This window comes from Acomys minous (genome assembly GCF_964271855.1).
Source record: "Acomys minous genome assembly, chromosome: 5".
In the NCBI taxonomy this organism is placed as follows: Eukaryota; Metazoa; Chordata; class Mammalia; order Rodentia; family Muridae; genus Acomys; species Acomys minous.
The window spans coordinates 110712267-110727511 of record NC_140494.1 but is presented as its reverse complement, the minus strand read 5'-3'; the positions used below and the strand labels follow the sequence as shown (position 1 = coordinate 110727511).

The window sequence follows — 15245 nt, the reverse complement described above, 5'->3', positions numbered from 1 at the left end:
CAGATTCCTTACACACCACCTAAATCTTACTTCTTTAGGGCATCAGTACCAAGGTCAATTTTTTTTTCCTTTCACAAATTTACCAGAGCTATGACTGACTCTAGATTGCTTATAATGATACATATATTGACATTACCAAATCTTTGCATAGCTTAATCTGATCCCAGCGTTTCAAAAAAAAAAAAAATGAGTCAAGTTGTTTAGTTCTTGTAAAGAGCTGTGGCCAAATGTCATATACCTTTACCCGTATGTTCAATAAAAAGGAAACATCTTAAATGGGTATCTGTGAGTCGTTTTCACACCACAGGCAAAGTCTAAACTTTTTGGTTACATTTTTGTGTGGTTGGATACCAAATACGTTCATACTATCTTCCTACTAGTAATGGGTAATGGTCAGTGTTGTCAGATAGAATTTCGTCACAGTTGTATCTGAAATCTGCTTAGTGGAGCTGATCGTAACTGACACTTTGTCTTGAGGGTGACAATTCTGATGGTGTCCCCCTCAACCTGATATTTCTTAGGAATCGAGCTAGGGGGCACTGTGGAGTAGCACTGCCTGTGACTGTCAGATCAGTTGTGTTTTGTGATTGAAGACACCTGTCAGATCATGAAAGAGCTTGCAGATCCTAAAGTGTGTGTGTGTGTAGTATTTGTGTATAAAGTATTTTATGTTAGTAGCTAAACGTCTAGCCTATAGGTTCCTCCTCCCTTGTGCTTTTCCTTTCTTACAGTGAGTCTGAGCGTTGTGTGGTAGTTTTGTAATTGTTGATACTCAAGTACGGAAAGGTAGAATTGTCTATCAGTTAACCTTTGAGTTCCCAAGATGGTTTTCTGAAGTTTCATAAGGAAGTTACATGAAGACTTGCTTAGTAAGAGGATGGATTCAGTTGTTTCTAAAAGTATATTTGTTTTCAATGAATTTTTCCTTAAGGAGTAACTTTTCTTTATTTACTGAATATTTGTACCTTTAATCAATAGACTCACCGTGCAAACTATAAAATAAGGAACATTTCAACTTCTTTAAATTATTTTAGGTTCTCATTGCTTAACATACTTCAGTAATTGCAGTGAGAACAGTTAGTATAGTATAAAGAAAACTCAGAAAATTATGATTATATTTACTGCTGTGGAAGTTCTTTTATATACTGTATTTTAATATTGTAGGCTTATGTTTTAGAATGTAAGAGGTTTTTTTCCCTTCAGGTTTGATCCTGAGGCAATTTTAAAAATAGAATCATTTTTAGTGTGTGTGTGTGTGTGTGTGTGTGTGTGTGTGTGTGTGTGTGTGTTGGTCAGAGAACAACTTGCAGGAGGTGGCTATCTCCTTCAAGCATGTGGGTGCTGGGGATTTAACTCACGTCATCAGTGTTGACAGAAAGTGTCTTTACACTCTGGCCATCTTGATATCCCCTGAGACAAATTTTAGAGCTTGATGTAAACATCTGTGTCATTCATGCTTTTATTTTTAATTGGCTCTTTATCTTCTGTTCCATCACTCAAAAAATAAGATATTTTTTGTAGTGCTTGGGAGAAGTCCATTTCCCTTTTAGGAAAAAATTGGTGTATAAAAGAGACATTAATTTTGGTTTAATCTATCAAATGGCTTAACACCAATAAATATAATAACGTCCTCTGAAGCAGTATTCATGGGCTAGATCTCTGTGTAAATTTTGCACACAAAGGGAAGGCAAGGGGGTGGTAAAATCCAGCTTCCTAATATAATACTTCATAAAATCTTTGCAGAGCTGGTTTATGAATTACAGAAGCTAATTTTGCAAAATTAGCACAATGGGAAAAGAATAACATCATTTAGGCTATTAAACTATTTTGGGCAGTCATGGTTGCTAGTTTTTGTTCTATGAATGTCCTTGAGTAGTGCTCTATTAATACTGTGTTAGAAAGAAAAGTTTCCCTTCTAGTTAACTGTATAGTTAGTTCAGGGGTAGGGTTGTTTGGTTTTTGGTGTGGTTTTGTTTTGTTTTTGTCTTAGGAAAATTACTTTTCATCCCTGAGTGCTCTGTTTTCTATTAAAGAATGTATAGTACAGCAAATGTAAAGAATAAAGGAGAGCATAGCGCCTCAAAAGTAGACCGTCTCCCCGTTAGTGGGAATACATTGTTCTTAATGTCACATTGCTTTTTATTATTTTTAGTGCATTTTTTATAGGTGACAGTACATAGAGCGTGTTTGTGCCCATATATTTTGCTTATCATATAGATCTTTATTACAGTATTTTAGTAGTTTAGTATTCAACCTAGTAGAAAATGTATTTTACTTATGACTGTTTCATTGAATATTATATCATTTTCAGTTTTCAATAATTGACAGGGTACACATTTGTATATGTGAGTCTGTGTTGGCATTTTAAGGGAGAAGGAATTGCTGGTAATTATTAGAAAAGAAATTATTAAGTGAGAAGGTATAATTTTACATTCAAGAATTATTACTTACTCTGTCATGTTCATTATTGACAAATGTAAAAGAATGAATAAATAAAAATAGTTCCTTATGCTATCAGTACCCAGGGAACCTATTATGTTTCCAGACTCCACTCTATACAGATAACTGACTTTTCCTCAGCACCATACTTTTTGTGTTGCTTACCTCTGAAGTCATATAAAAGCACGTGTAGAGAAACTTTGGAGAGGTCTGAAAGTCACCTTATTAAAGCAGCCTGTGGAAGTTAGGCTACTTACTTACTCATACCTGAGAGAGAACCCTGACTCAGAGCAACTCTCAGAGGCTGTCCCGCAACTGCCTTCGTGCACCGAAAAGTTTTCTGTGTGCATTCTGGGACTTAGGTGTTCAGGCATAATTCTCAGCCTACCATCTTAATATGTAAAATTTCTCAACATTTTCCAGAAACAGAGTTCAAAATTACACTTTTTTTATTTTTTTATTTTTTGATTTTTCGAGACAGGGTTTCTCTGTGTAGCCTTGGCTGTCTTAGACTCACTATGTAGACCAGCTGGCCTCAAACTCACAGTGATCTGCCTGCCTCTGCCTCCCAAGTGCTGGGATTAAAGGCGTGCCCCACTACACTCGGCTCAAAATTACATTTTTATAACAAGAGTAGAAACAAAAAGAAGGGCATACTAAACCGTGAACATGGTGTTCCTTTAAGAGGGCTTTTAAATAGAGCTAAGTTTTATATTTTGCTTTCACAACTCTACAATTCTACAACTCTTTCCAGTAGCCTTGGTATTAGTCTTGTGTTGCAAAATACGCTAGACTTCAAGAAGCAGCTGTACTACATGGAATGGAAGGACCTACCACCAAATGTCTTAACCACCAACATTTGTAAATAGGCTTGTATATGGTCTTCTTTTGTGTATGAAAGAGGGCTTTGATTTGTCATACTGTGTATATGCTTTATTAGACTGTTCTCTAGTTTCTTGGCCCTCAGACAAATAATAATTGCTAAATTGTTTTGCTAAATTTTGTTAAAATTATCTCTTCTTTAAGGGAAGGGAAAACAAATATTCACAGTAAGAGTTGTATGAATGTTCAGTGTAGTCTAAGTGTGTGAGGGGGAGGGGCATGTGCATGCTATGGCACTGTGGTACACATGTGGAAACAAAAGGACAATTTTATAGATTCAGTTCAACCTTTACATGGGTCCTGAGACTTGAACTCAGGTCATCAGGCTTATACTGCAAGTGGTTTTACCCATTACGCTGGCCTTGAGTTGTGAAAATTCTCTCTGTTCTGTAGAAATTTTTAACTTTAACAGAGTTTAGTGCATTCTGATTGTAAGTCCTCTAAGGAATTCTATCTTGGCAGCAGGCAATTAAGAAAACATTGATTTGGAAATCATGGCACTGGCCTCCTTGGATTGCCATGATGACATTTGATTTATGGCCCCTGCTGTTTCTGGTTTCTCTTACTGGGCATCAGATGGATTACAGAATTCCTTATGATAGTGCTCTTTATTTTAATAGGCCTTTGCCTTTCCTCCTACATCTGTGGTTTTTTAAGTAAGTTAAGTGATTTCTATTAAATTTTTTTCATTTAAATATTCATGTAAAATGCTGTCTATCCTTCAAAGGATAGAAATACCCAGTTATTTTATCCAGGTATGATAGTTAAAAGATGGAAGACAAAGGGGGATTTCACTAGAAACTCTTCATTTAAAAAAAAATTTAAAGACCTTTTGACAGATTAATCAATGCATCTTAGGTAAACTAAACTAGAAGCAATCCTACTATGTTTTAAGTTCTTTTTAAAAGTAGCCAGCGCTCAGGGAGGCAAAGGCAGGCAGATCTCTGTGAGTTCATTGCGAGTCGAGGATAGCCAAGGCTACACAGAGAAACCCTGTCTTGAAAAAACAAAAACCAAACCAACAAACAAAAGTAAACAATATCTGCACAGTTTCACCCAGTTACAGAAGTTAGGCCTGCTCATGATAGCTGTTGTGGAAAAGCCTGCTGAAGAAACTAAACAGTTTCATTTTTACTCTCAAAACTCAGGAGATAGCCTAGAGCTTCCTATCTCACTTGTATTTTGTATGTTTGAAATAAAATCGATGTCACTGTACAGATAACCTCGTTTTTGTTGTTATTAACGTTATTAACATCTCCAAGTCTTTAAAAAAAATTGTCTAAAAGCATCCACCAAAATGATAAAGATGAACAATCCCAAGATTGACAAAGGTATGGGAAAACAAACACTTCTTCAGCAATTGCTAATAAATAGAAAATAAAGGAAATTTGGGGGAATAGTTTGGGAGATCTTTAAAAGCTCACATAAGTTCCACATACAGCAAGTCAGCCTTTATCCTGTGCATTTACTGAAAAGAAAGTAATGCATATGTTCATAAATATAATGTGTCATTGGTACATAGCAGCTTTATTCATAATAAAGCAAAACTTGAAACAAACACATACACACAAACACACTGTCTAAGGCAGTGGTTGTCAACCTTCCTAATGCTGTGATATTTTTAATTCTGTTCCTCAAGTTGTGGTGACTCCCAACCATAGAATTATTTTTGTTCTGACTTTTTAACTGTAATTTTGCTGTTGTTATGAATAATGTAAATAAATAATGTAAATATCTGATATGCAGGATAGATAACCCTTGAGAAACTGCTAAGGAATCACAACCCACAGGTTGAGAACCACAGGTCTAGGAGTCATCTTGCAAGTCACTTGCCATATTGTATTTAACTAATTTGCTATTACTAAAAAGAAAGTTTATCTTTTTCTATTGCAGTGCTCTAAGAGTACCAGAGGGCATTCTTTTGCATGTATTTGTGTACCTGACTGTTTCCTCAGGGCTGCTGCATTGCAGTGGAATTCTTGAGTGAAGAGTCCATCCATTACCTGTCTCATGACTTGAGATGCCACAGGACCCTCCACAAAAGTAGTGCCCATTATTACCACTAGGAAATACACCGTGAGGAATACTACTTTATAGGGCTCTGTTTCATTTTTATTTTCCAATAGGCACAATTGCTTGTATTTTCCTTGCTATTGTATTTATTTTGCTACTTTGTAGTGTTATATGATGGCTATTTGCATTTCTCTTGTAAATTGCTTTTTTTTTTTTTTTTTTTTTTTTTTTTTTTTGGTCTGTTGCCTCTGTTTTAATTGCCTGGCTTTTTGCTGTTGAATTTTTAAAGTGGGGGGTTATTTTGAATTCTCTTATAGTCTTAAAAATCCTCACTTCATGTAATTATTTTCAACTGTTTATATTTTTCATTTAAGTGATAGATTTGATTTATTTACACAAATTCTTGCATTAATTCAGATTATTCCCTTAAGGTTCCTTTTCAGCATCAGAGTCCTCAGGCATAGTGGAATATGTGGTTTTTTAAGGTAATTTATAAAAACTGTCAAATTGCTTTCTAGAAAAAACTATACCGTACTTACATTCATACCAGATTTCTACAGAAATGGCTATCTCATCAAAACTTAGTTGATGTGGTTATCTACTTTTCAATCTTTGCTAATATAAAATTGAAAATGGCATTTTTAATGCACATTTTCCTGAGTGTTTCTGTGGTTAAGTGGTCAGCTCCTTTATATAAGGTTTAGAGTGATAGCAATCTTTCTGATCCCATATGTCTTCCTGTATTGGAGATGAAGCTTTGCTTTTGCTCCTTAGTGGAAGGAATATTAGTTTTTGTGGTAAATCCTGTTTGGTTTTAAGAGCATGTGTGTATATAATCAAGGGTTAAATAGTTGACCAGTTAACATAAAAAAAACATTCAATTAGCAGAATCATTTTTGGCCTTCTTGACTTTCTCTTGACCTTTGTCCTAGGTTTAGAACTACTCAGTAGGAGAAGGTATTCAGTGAAACTAAGTTTGTATTTACCTTTGAAATAAACACAGCATTTTGCAATTTGGAGACTTTGAGTATGCTCTTAAGAAATTCCAAAGCTTTTTTCTTTTTAATTTAATTTTTTTTCAAATCAGTTTTATTCACCTCACTCTCAAAGACATAATAAATTCCTTGAGAATAGGAGTCCCAACTGATTTCTTTCTGTAAACTAGGCATAGTATTTGGCATACAATAAATGTGTGAATGATCATTTTTAATTAGTGAGAAGAATGAATTCGGAACAGAAGACTGAGGTCATTATCTGTCCATCTGTCCCCTCAGCCACCTTAATTTACTAGAGCTTTAGAACCTTTGCAGATAGTGTGACTTTTTTTCCTTTGGGGGTGCAGAGCCAAGAAAGGTCTTGGGGTTTGGAGCGAGGGCCTCGAGCATGCTATATAATAACGCCTTTTGAGTCTGTTTCATTAGCTCCCAGTTATCCTACTTCTCCCACTTATTTGAAAGAATTGAAAGATAAACGAGATAAAAATGTATTTAAGTATCTTGTAAAATTAAGAAGTGTAATGCAGTTGGCAAAGTCCCTGTCATTACTACTCCATTTCTGAGACGTTCTGGGCAAAGAGTCGTGGAGCTCAGCAGAGACCACTTGCTGAGCAGAAGCTCTGCACTTCCTATGTCTGGGCATTAACGGGACTGTTTCTGTGCCTCTCATCCATTTAGGTGTGGTTATGTGACTGAGTTCTAACTAATGAGGTGAGTGAGGCCTGCCCCTCAAAATATCCCAGGAGGGCCCTTTAGGGCTCTTTTTCTCTTTTCTGGCTAGGATGGAGACAACCGTCAGAGCAACCTTCGAAGCCACATCTTAAACATGGGAAAGCCTTTTTGAGCCACATAAGCTTTCTAATAATTCCACCCATCTAAGCCTGCTATATGAGCAAGACATAAGCTTCTGCGGTGCTGAGTCATTATAGCTGAGTCTGTTCAAGCAGTTAGCCTGCCCCACTACAAGGAGCACGGGGACACATGCCTTTATTTAGAGACGTGCCATCCTCCTCAGGGCGTGGTAAAGAAGGAGGAATCATGGGCAGCTCCACTTCCAGGGGATCCAGCGGGTCTAGCCTCTGCATTCACATGATGCACACATGGGCACATTTTAAATTAAATCACGAGAAAGACATGAACAGAATTTCTTAATGAGAATAATTGTGCTATTACTTTTAATGTGACTCCTTTCTCTCAAATTTGTGGTATGGTTTTGACCCATCTCATAATAGAAACTTCTTGTTGGTGAGAAAGGTACTGATGTCTAGACTCCAGAAACTGTAGGAAGAGACATTCCTTGAAACGTGTCTGTGGAACTCCATGTTACCTCCTATAGAAAGGCTAGATCAGCCTACTTGCTGTTCCTCACAGTGAGCACAGTACCATTACTGTCAGGTCACTTCGCTAGCAGTTTGATGTTAGTTTCCTAGAATATTTTGATTGTGATAATGAAACATCATCAGACATAATGAAAAAAAAAAGACATAACAAAGCATAAAGCAATGAGAGAGCGGAGGGAGGGGGAGGGAGGGAGGTGGGTGTGAATGGGAAACTGAGGAAGTTGAATGACAGGCTGGGTCGTTTTCTTGCATACTTTTTGGGACTGGCGAACCATTAAAGCACATACATTAATTGATATTAAAAGTTATGCTGAAACAACATAGCCTAAGCAGTATTTGGAATTCTCTTTGCTAAAATATGAAGTCTACTTTAGAGTTTCTGTACAACTTAAGAGAATTAAATATGGGTATTTTTCAATTACCAAATATCTTATTTAAATCAATTACCAAATCTATGAATTTCTAATAATTAGCCTTTTTCAGTTACATGAAAACATGCCGTTGTTATTTCTGAATATTTCATCATTCCCTCCAAATTCCCCTTCTTTAGATTCCTATTTAGTTATGACAAAATTAGATCACATTTTCTGAAGTTAAACTCTTAGGAATATAGTTATTCACACTGGAAGTATTTATCCAATTGGTATTAGTTCACATAGACTAGTTTTTAAACTCCTAAGCATGCAAGAATATGTATGTTGTGCCACTCAAAACATTTCCTTAAATTCTAAACTATAGAGCTCTAAGTCAGATATATATCAGATTTTCTCCTGTAAGCGTTTGTTTTATATCCCTATAGACGATGGTTCCATAAACTATTTTACATTTCAGATTTTTCTTTTTCAGAAAGTGTTTCTGAGGGGAGAATCTGGGAGGAGTTGCAGAGAAGGAAAGAAATGATCAAAGTGTATTGTATGAAAACATGTTAGTAAAAATTTTAAAAGGCTTTCAGAGAGTGGAAAAAGTCTATATATTATTTGGATCCTATCACTTTTCTAGAAAAGCTTTTCAGCACAGTGGAAACTGTCATCTCAGCTGCTTCCTACGCGGTAGATGCTCACTGTCGGTAATTTATAATGAGATAATTGGTTGAAAAATGCTAAGACTTTTTCGGCTTGAGGTAACTTTGAAGAGTTGTTTTCCACACCACACTAAAGATTCTGCCAGACAAACCTATTGTAGCTTGTTAGGAGTAGAATCTTAAGGTATGTGTGTGCATAAATGAGCAAATGGACACTGAGTTAATCTGTCAGTGTAGGCACCTGTAGGCAGTGTCTCCCACATCACTTACTAAGTCTTACCTGGAGAATGTTAAGTGTTATATAGTAATTGTATTTATGTGTGTTCTGGGCTACAGGTGGCTATAAAAATAATAGATAAATCTCAGCTGGATGCAGTAAACCTTGAGAAAATCTACCGAGAAGTACAAATAATGAAAATGCTCGACCATCCTCACATAATTAAACTTTATCAGGTACGGCTCAGCCTTATTTCTCCTTGTGCTTTCCACAATTATGTCCGGTTTCTTTGTGATTTTTTTTATTTAATGCCAGATTTTCTAGTCTATAAAAAAAGCTTTCTTAAGCTAAGTAAATCCCTTTTTACATATTCAAATTTGTAAAAATGGAATTAGGAAGTTAATATAACTGTAAGTTGTCTTTTAGACTACCAACTAACTATTTTAAAAAGTGACAGTTGTTCCTAAACTTGCTGGGTTTGCAAAGGTGGTGGTACCATAAATAAGGTTATACTTTCGTTTATTTGAAAAGCTATTGTTTATGTTTTATGAAACAAAAAGGCTAAAATAGTATATTACTTAGAGGTGAACTTTGTAATACCTAGATTCATGTCTTTTCTTTCTTAATCTTTTTTTTATGAGTTATAAACCATTTTTAAAAATCAGTTTTATTAAGAAATCTTGTAAAGTAAATTGCATCTAACGTTAAGCCATGTGTTTTAAAGGGAATGTTTTCTCAAAAAATTTTAAAGCAGTATTTCATGTTTAATAATAAATTATTTTTAAAAAGTTTCTGTTGATTAGTATACCATATCTTTACATTGAAATTGGCTTTTAAACTGGAAAGTTCCAATATGCTGATCTGTGTATGTGTGCCTTTGATGCCCTGTGATAGGTGCACCCCTGGGGTGCTGAACTTAATCTGGTTCCAGAAGTTGTGTGAACTCATAAACATCACATTAGTATCTCAGGCTCAGCAAGTACGTACAGCATAGGAGTACGATTACAACTTTAGGGCCCTGTTCTCAGAGGGGCAGTTTGCCATCACTCCATTGCACTCAGATGGGCTACCCAAGTGTACTTGGGATTGTAGGAAAGTACTAACACTCCTAATGTTATCTATTATGTCCTTAAGCTCATTTTATACATGGCATACATGCATAATTTGTTCTCTCTGTGTGTGTGCATGCATACATACGTACATACAATTGTATGTATATTTGTACATATATGTGTTGTGTATATGTGTAAATGATGTTATTGGTTAAAAATTTCAAGTTAAAAAGTTGGAAACCATCAGCTTATGATGAACCTCCTAATCATGCAAGAATATGTATGTTGTGCCACTCAAAACATTTCCTTAAATTCTAAACTGTAGAGATCTAAGTCAGATATATATCAGATTTTCCCCTGTAAGCATTTGTTTTATATTCCTATAGACAATGGTTCCATAATCATCATAGAAAGCTGGTGAACCATGTTCTAAACTGATTCACCATGGTTCACATGGCATGGCCAGCTGGATTTGTAAAGTCAAATTACTATTTTATTTTTTTAAATTCTAGATTGGTAACATCTCTTCGTCCCCCCACCCCACCCCACCCCCCGATGAAACACAGACCTAAACCTGTATTTTGGTGTAAGAGTAATTTGAGCCTTTCCGCAGACAACTATCAAGACTGTCACAGGACTAAAGACATAGCTCCTTTGATAAAGTATTTGGCATACAAACTAGATAACCTCAGGTTGGTCCAGAGAACCCACACAAGCCTGGGGACTCGAGTGTGATCCCAAGAACCCATATAAAAGTGACAAGAATAGTGATGCACACTCACAGTCCCAGCATGGGAAGGTGGAAATATGGATCGCGAGGGCTTGCACGCCAGCCAGCCCAGCGTCATCAATGGGCTTTGGCATAAAGAGAAACGTGGTCTCAGAAGACAGAGTGGAAGGCTTTTGAGGAATACCTGAAGCTAACCTCTGCCTTCCATGTACTTACACACACATACACACACACACACAAAATATACAGAGAAACAGTCTAAAAAATGCTTATCTTGAATATTAAGTAGGTATCTATTCATATCATTACAAAATCAAATTGATAACAATGATACATTTTCTTTTTGAACCGAGAGAAACTAATTTTAATGAAAATATATAGCAGTAGAGCTGTGAAGAAGCAGCTTGCAAAAATGCTTTATAATTGCAGGGGGCTGGAGAGATGGCTCAGTGGTTAAGAGCACTGCTGCTCTTCCAGAGGACCCAGGTTCAATTCCCAACACCCAGATGGCAGCTCACAGCTGTCTGTAACTTCAGTTCCAGGGGATCCAGCATTCTCACACAGACATATATACGTTCAGGCCAACACCATACACATAAAATAAAAATACATAAATCATTAAAAATAAGTAAAATTATAGTAACTTATAACAATATTAAATAAAGTACAGTAGAGAACAACACAGATACCATAGTGTGCTGGCCCAGCGAGACCACACCCTTGACAACAAACTCAGAGTGAAGAGGTGAAGGAAAAAGCTGCTTAAACTTGAATGTGCATATGAGTCACTTTTGTTAAAACGTCAATTCTAATTCAGTAGTACTGGAACCCAGCCTGAATTTCTACATTTCTGCCAGGTACTAACAACTGCTACTGCTGGGCCATGAACCCACACTTATAACAGGGATCGAATACTCACAGAAATGATGGGATGAGTACATAAGAGGGCTTGGAAATATTTCTGGCTTGTGTATTATTCATAACTTACTCCTTCACTTATAATTTTAATGTATGTAACTCTATAGAATATGGTAAAGTAATTCTTCCTGTCTGACTAATATAGGATCATTTATCAATAGGTAATGGAGACCAAAAGTATGTTGTACCTTGTGACTGAATATGCCAAAAATGGAGAGATTTTTGGTAAGTTTTTCTTTAATTTTTTTTTTTTTAACTTGAGAAAGTCACTAGCTGGCATGAATTGGGTACTTAACATTAATTTTTCTGATTATGTAAGAATTGATAATATTTTACATCTTAGACTATAATAAAATACTAGGTAAGTTAAAAAAAATACAACTTATTTTCTTATATACATAATATTAAAAGTTCTTTTTAATTTTCTTATTTGCATTAGAAACTAGATGGCAAAAGTTAAGGAGAAACTTGTATTGAAGTTATTTTTATAAAACTTTTTTGTTTCTCTTAGCTTATTTCTTAACCCAGATATCACACAAATAATTGAGACTCTTTTATAATACAAGGCTTCAGAACACAATCGGTTAAAGTCTGTTCTTAACCCTCTGTGCTCTCCTGTCTCACTCCAGCAAGCATCACAGCAATACTTGCACTTTGTAGTTGTCCTCGGCTCCAGCTCCTTCCTCCTGATCTTCCTTGGACCTCTCCCCAGGCCTGAAACCCCTATTTCTTCTCCTAACTCTTCCTCCCTGGCTGGCAGGAAGTCCAGCCCTAGTCTCTCTCCTGCTCATGGATGGGCTGTCAGCTGCTTTATTGACATAACAGGGGACGTTGGGGAGCAGAGTTTATACAACATTTAGACAGGAGATCAGAATTTAAACTACACAATAACCTTATGCCTACAAACTTGTCATCTTACAGGAGACTTTTTTTTCTTACATTCTGTTTATTAAGTCCTGCTATGGCTTTGCTCTGGGGGGTAGTCATTGGTGACCTGTGTGTAATCTCATGGCTCCTAAGCTTAGTCAGGCACTCACTGTAGCTGTAAAACCTCAGCTTAAGTGGGTGGCTTCAGTTTGGGGCGGTGATATATATGTTGCTGTGGCCGTTCAGGTGCAAGTCTTTGACTTCACGGTCTATTTGGAAGTAAGAGTGGTCCTGACACATAGTATAACAACTCTAACACAAAACACTTGTGTGCTGCCCTGCCTGACATCAGGGTTTTCCTGTATTGTACTTGACTCTATTTTATAAAACACAATATAACATTGTTTTTGTCTTAGTAGTATATTCTCTTTAGCAAAGATTTCAATCTTTTTAAAATCCTAGTTATCAGAAGATAGCATTTCTACGTTCCTCTGTATAATATTTTAACCTCATTTCTTTGTATGGATACATTGTGTCATGCAGGGTCATTTTCCTTTCCCTTGAAGGAGTTTCATAGTGTCTGTTGTCCTGCAGGTGATGAAGTCCTTCAGTTTTTGTATATCTAAAGTAGTCTTTATCTTTTTCTTGTATGAAGGATTGAACTGGAGGTAATTTTCACTGATTGGAGTTGATGATAATGTGCTTGTTGTGGCTTTCTTTAACATTCTTTGGCTTAGTGTTCACAAGCTGCTTGGACTTGTAAATACAATGTTTTCATTGATTTAGAAATCCTTCAACCATTGTTTTCTTAACCATTTTCTTCTCTCCATCAGTCCTCTAGTCCAGGGTATTTTAGGCTATTGGAAATTGTCCCACAGCTCAAAAGATGTTATTTTGTGTGTGTGTGTGTGTGTGTGTGTGTGTGTGTGTGTGTGTGTGTGTGTGTTCTATGTTTTATTTTAAGTAGTTACTCTTTCTGTGTCTTCAAGTTCACTGGTCTTTTATTCTACAATGTATAGTGTATTTTTCTAGTTAAATGTATTTCTCACCTCAAACACAAGGTAAATTACAACTTGATTAGAAGTGTGTGTGTGTGTGTGTGTGTGTGTGTGTGTGTGTGTGTGTGTGTGTGTGTGTTCCATGTCTGTATTTAGGTTTTTAACATCTGGGATATAGTTACAATAACTTGATATCCATGTCTGCTAATCTCCCACATCTCTGTCAGCTCTGGGTCTGCTCTGATTAACTACCTTTTTCCCTCTGTTTTTCTCATTTTTCCCTGCTTCTTTGCACATAAAGATGGAGGGATAGGGAGTGAAAAACTAGTGTCAAAGAAAACCTTACTGCAATTTCAACAAATACTTGGAAGTACAGTCCTATATGAATGGAGAAAAGATGGTTATCACGAGATAGAGAAGAGCAAATGCAGAGTCCCCAAGGCCATAGAGTATGTTCAAGGGTTAACAAAGAAGCTGGCTGGCTAAGGAGAGAAGAAAGCTGGGGGAGGGGAGAGGGAGCAAAGAAAAGGAATCATTGGAGATGCAGCCAGAAAGGTAAATAAGAGGGCTAAGGTGCAGACTTAGGGGCATTGCAGCCATTGTAGAGACTTTGGCTGCTACCTCAGATTTTTAGTAGCCATTAAGATTTCAGGATGGGGCAGGAGAGAGATGGCACAGTAGTTAAGAGAACTGGCTGCTCTCCCAGAGGACCAAGGTTCAGTTCCTAGCAACTACGCAGCAAGTAGACTGTGACTCCAGTTCCAGGGAATCTGGCGCCCTCTTTGGTCGTCATGGACAGCAGCACTCAGGTGGCAGAGGCAGGCCAGCCTGGTCTACAAAGCGAGTTCCAGGACAGCCAGGGCTGTCCCCCCACAAACGATCAACTTCCCCACAAAACACATTTTAAAATGTTTCTGAAAAAGTCTTCTTTTGACTTCACTGAGCTTAGGAGCTATCTCCACATGTCTATCATTGAACAGGTTATCTTATTTTGTGCTCACCATTTTCTATTTGTTCTTTAAATACCTTTTGTCAAGTAGTGTGTGTAATTATGGGAGCAACCAAAATCGAGTTCCAAGGTACTCAAATTAAAGAGGAGACAGCAGCAAATGAGACAGAAGGAAGGAAAGGTAGGGAAAAAATGGGTCTGCTGGAACCCATACACACTATGTAGTCTCAAGAGGATGACCAAGCATCTGTGTCACATGACACTGGTAGATCAGGAACAGCGAAGAGTGGAATTTCCATGACCACTTTGCAGTAGCAAGAGCAATTTTGGAGGATCAAGTAGAAGAAAATGGAGAGCACAAAAATAGCTTTTGCAAGGAGAGAAATGTGGAGGTAATTGATATGGTCAGTGAAGTCAAGAGAAGGCTTTCTTAGGTCTTTGCCCATTTTTAAAGGTTTTTTTTGTTTGTTAGTTTTTTTTGGGGGGGGGGAGTCTGTTATTTTCTGTTTGTTTTGGGGGCTTTGGGGTTTTTGTCATTGTTATTCTTTTTCCCCTGAGACAGGGTTTCTCTGTACAACCCTGGCTGTCTTTGAACTCACTTTGTAGACCAGACTAGCCTGCTTCTGCCTCCTGAGTGCTGGGGTTAAAGGCATGTGCCACCACCCCCAGCTATATTTTCAAAGCTTTAAGCTATAATTTTATTAAACTAGAAATGATTTTACATGTTAGGTGTCATTTTTATGAAAAGGGAATGGTCACTATTTTTCTTTCTGTTGATATCTTTGAAATAGGTTTGGCTCACACTATCACATTAGCATGTAAGT

At 36.8% G+C, this 15245-nt stretch overlaps 1 protein-coding gene across 3 annotated transcripts in view; it reads left to right on the top strand.

Moving 5' to 3' along the window:
- The window catches only part of SIK2 (salt inducible kinase 2), a gene marked incomplete at its 5' end in the record, with an annotated part of 102821 nt that overhangs the window by 1264 nt on the left and 86312 nt on the right, over positions 1-15245 (top strand). For 2 of the 3 annotated variants that reach the window (XM_084782056.1, XM_084782055.1), the window contains 2 exons: positions 9027-9143; positions 11769-11832. The exons of the other annotated variant lie outside the window; for it this stretch is intronic. In XM_084782056.1, coding sequence (XP_084638182.1) covers positions 9027-9143; positions 11769-11832 — 181 coding nt within the window. The remainder of the gene's footprint in view (positions 1-9026; positions 9144-11768; positions 11833-15245) is intronic. 3 annotated transcript variants of the gene reach the window in all.